Raw genomic sequence first — 2,718 nt, 5'->3', positions numbered from 1 at the left:
GAGCGAGCTGCTACGCACAGGTACCCCCTGTACCCCCTGCCCCGCACGAACTCCTGTGCACAGATACCCTCTGTACTCCCCACACCCCCCACCCTGCACTCAGGTACCTCCGTGGGCAGGAACACCAGCCCCACTGCCCGACACGGGCACTCACCCCCAGCTCTGCCTGCCTGGCCTCCCCCAGCACTGCCTCTCTTCCCTCTTGGTTTTCCAGCTGGACAGTGTTTGGCTTCCCAGAATGAGGAGAAGAGCAAAGGAATATTCTCTCTGTCAGAGTAAGTGTGGGACACGTGGTGTATCTCAGAGGCTCTCACAGAGCATGTTGGGTGTGTGTAGTCTGGAGAAAAGGAGGCTCGGGGGGGAAACCTTCTCAGGAAGGTGCAGCCAGGTGGGGTCAGGCTCTGCTCCCAGGGAACAAGGGACATGATGAGGGGAAACAGCCCCAAGATGCACCAGGGGAGGTTTAGATTGGATATTGGGAAAATTCCTTGATGGAAAGGGTGGTCAGGCACTGGCACAGCTGTCCAGGGCAGGGCTGGAGTCACCACCCCTGGTGAGATTTAACAGCCACATGGATGTGACACCTGGGGACGTGGTTAGTGGTGCCTTGGCAGTGCTGGGGGATGTCAGGACTCAATGATCTTAGAGGGCTTTTCCCATGATTGTCTCCTGCCTGAGAGCACAACCTCAAGCTTGTGGTGGCAGAGAAGGGAGGACAAACCTCTGCACTCTGGGGCAGATGGCACAGATGGCTGTTTGTGTCTGACAGGAGCACGTGGCTCTCCCTGAGCTCTGCCCTGGTGCTGCTGCTGCTGTTCAGTGCCCTGGGCAATGTGTGGCTCCTGCTGAGGGCCAGGGCAGAGCAGCAGCTCCGGCACGGGGACTATCGCTACCACCCCCTGAGGGACCTCAACGGGGAGGCCATGCATAGCCCCAGCGTGGCCAGCTGGGAGCCACAGGGCACCGAGGACACTCGGGACCAGGGCCAGGAGCTCCTCTAGAGTCCCAGCTGAGCAGAGACGAGGTACTGTGCACCCTGTGCCACAGGTTACTCACGGCTACAGCCTAAAGCTGCTGCTGAGGTACTCAGTCCAGGAATTCCCTGTGCCCTGCTGAGGCCGTGGTCTTCCCTCTGCTGCTCCAGCACTGCGTCCTCAGTCGGCATGAGCCAGCTGGGCTACCCTCCCCAGCAGGATGAGCCCTGGGCCAGCAGGACACTGCTCAGCAGAACAGCTGCCAGCAGCAGCCCAGGACCATGACCAGCACCTTCTTCAAGCACCCCAAGATCCCAAACACCTCATCTGGGAATCCAGAACTTGTCCTCGCAGTTAAATGAAAACAGTATTTGAGCTTGCTGCCACTCAGGGCCAGCCCAGCCTGTCCCTGCCCCTGGAATGCTGCAGGGGTTCGAGCCTGTCCGAGCCCCAACGCTCCCAGTCTTATGTTCTCACTCCCCTTGTACCTCCCCGAGTACAGGATGTGTAACTTCAGTGCCACTGTGGCAGCAAAGCAGCCTGGAACCAGAAGCCTCTATTTTTCTATGACTTACAGAAGATTGTTTGGAACTTGAATAAAGTCTATTAGTGCTAACTGCCTCAAGCTCAGGTTCCTGCTATTCGGCTGCAGATCCTTTCCCAGTTACCCTCAGCCACCCACTGGGACCCTTTGACTTTAGCTCACCACCACACTGCAGGCTGTGCTGCTCCAGCCTCCGCTCAGCTGGGAATCTAAACCAACACCGCTGCTTCTGCAGGAAGAAATGAGCATCAGAGTTAAAAAGTGGGACTGACCTCCAGTCCCGGGGGGAAGGAGAGCAGCACACAGGCTGAAACGGTCAGTTTTCCCCAGTTTGAAGAGTTGCATCAGACACTTGCACATATGCTTAAAGATGCTGCTTTATTTCCAGCACGCTGAGATGGACAGCTCTGCCAGACACTGTCACTGCATACACGTGTTGTCAGGGAACAGGGGAAGAGCCCTGTGGTTCCCAGTGGGCTCTGAAAGGAGGTTTGGCCTGAGAAAAATCAGCATTTCAGCACAAAAACCCAAAGGCAGCTGCGAGGGAGAGAAAGGAAGTGCTTGCTAAAGAGTTAGTTAATGCCCATTTGACTTAGCCATGTAACCAGAGCTCGGAGTGGCTTTTGGGGTCACCAAACGCCACTGCATGTCACACCACCCCAGATCAGAGCAGTAATGAGGTGTGAGGATCAGCACAAACACGTGGGAGGAACACCCAAGCTAACTGCAAGCAGGAGCCGTAGACAAGTGCTGCCAATGCAGACTCCAAGAGCTGCTGCGTTTATTGCTGGCAGGATAAAGATTTGAGGCATTAGAGCAGTGTGAGCTGATGAAACACGTCTTGAAGCAAGACATTCCCTGCCTGGGCCCCCAGCAGCTGCCCACCCAGGGCAGTGACCAAACTGGGATTAGAAATTCTTACTACAGGTTGTTTTTTCCAGTTCCTGACAGGGAATGGATACAACCAAATTGGTTGTCCACAGGAACGTGGCTGAGCCACTGTCACTCAGGACTCCTCACCCCACATCCATCCCCAGGCCACATGCTGTGTCTGCCTCTCCCTGTGCCACTGGCACAGCCAGCAGGGAACGGGCAAACCTGCAGAGTGCCTCAGGATAAAGGTGTCAGCTCTACCTGGAAACCTGGCCCAGCCCTTTGCACAGTGTCCCTGAGCTCCCCTAGCACTGACACGTGGCACTG

General features: G+C 56.3%; 1 protein-coding gene across 1 annotated transcript in view; it reads left to right on the top strand.

The window, feature by feature from the left end:
* NAGPA (N-acetylglucosamine-1-phosphodiester alpha-N-acetylglucosaminidase) overlaps positions 1–1,001 on the top strand; it is a gene marked incomplete at its 5' end in the record, with an annotated part of 4,424 nt that extends 3,423 nt beyond the window's left edge. Inside the window, 2 exons of the mRNA XM_009073617.1 lie at positions 215–275; positions 770–1,001. Coding sequence (XP_009071865.1) covers positions 215–275; positions 770–1,001 — 293 coding nt within the window. The remainder of the gene's footprint in view (positions 1–214; positions 276–769) is intronic.
* Between the last annotated feature and the right edge of the window lie 1,717 nt (positions 1,002–2,718).

This window comes from Acanthisitta chloris, unplaced genomic scaffold (genome assembly GCF_000695815.1).
Source record: "Acanthisitta chloris isolate BGI_N310 unplaced genomic scaffold, ASM69581v1 scaffold27814, whole genome shotgun sequence".
NCBI lineage: Eukaryota > Metazoa > Chordata > Aves > Passeriformes > Acanthisittidae > Acanthisitta > Acanthisitta chloris.
The sequence above is the reverse complement of the archived record's forward strand: the minus strand, read 5'-3'. Positions and strand labels throughout refer to the sequence as shown.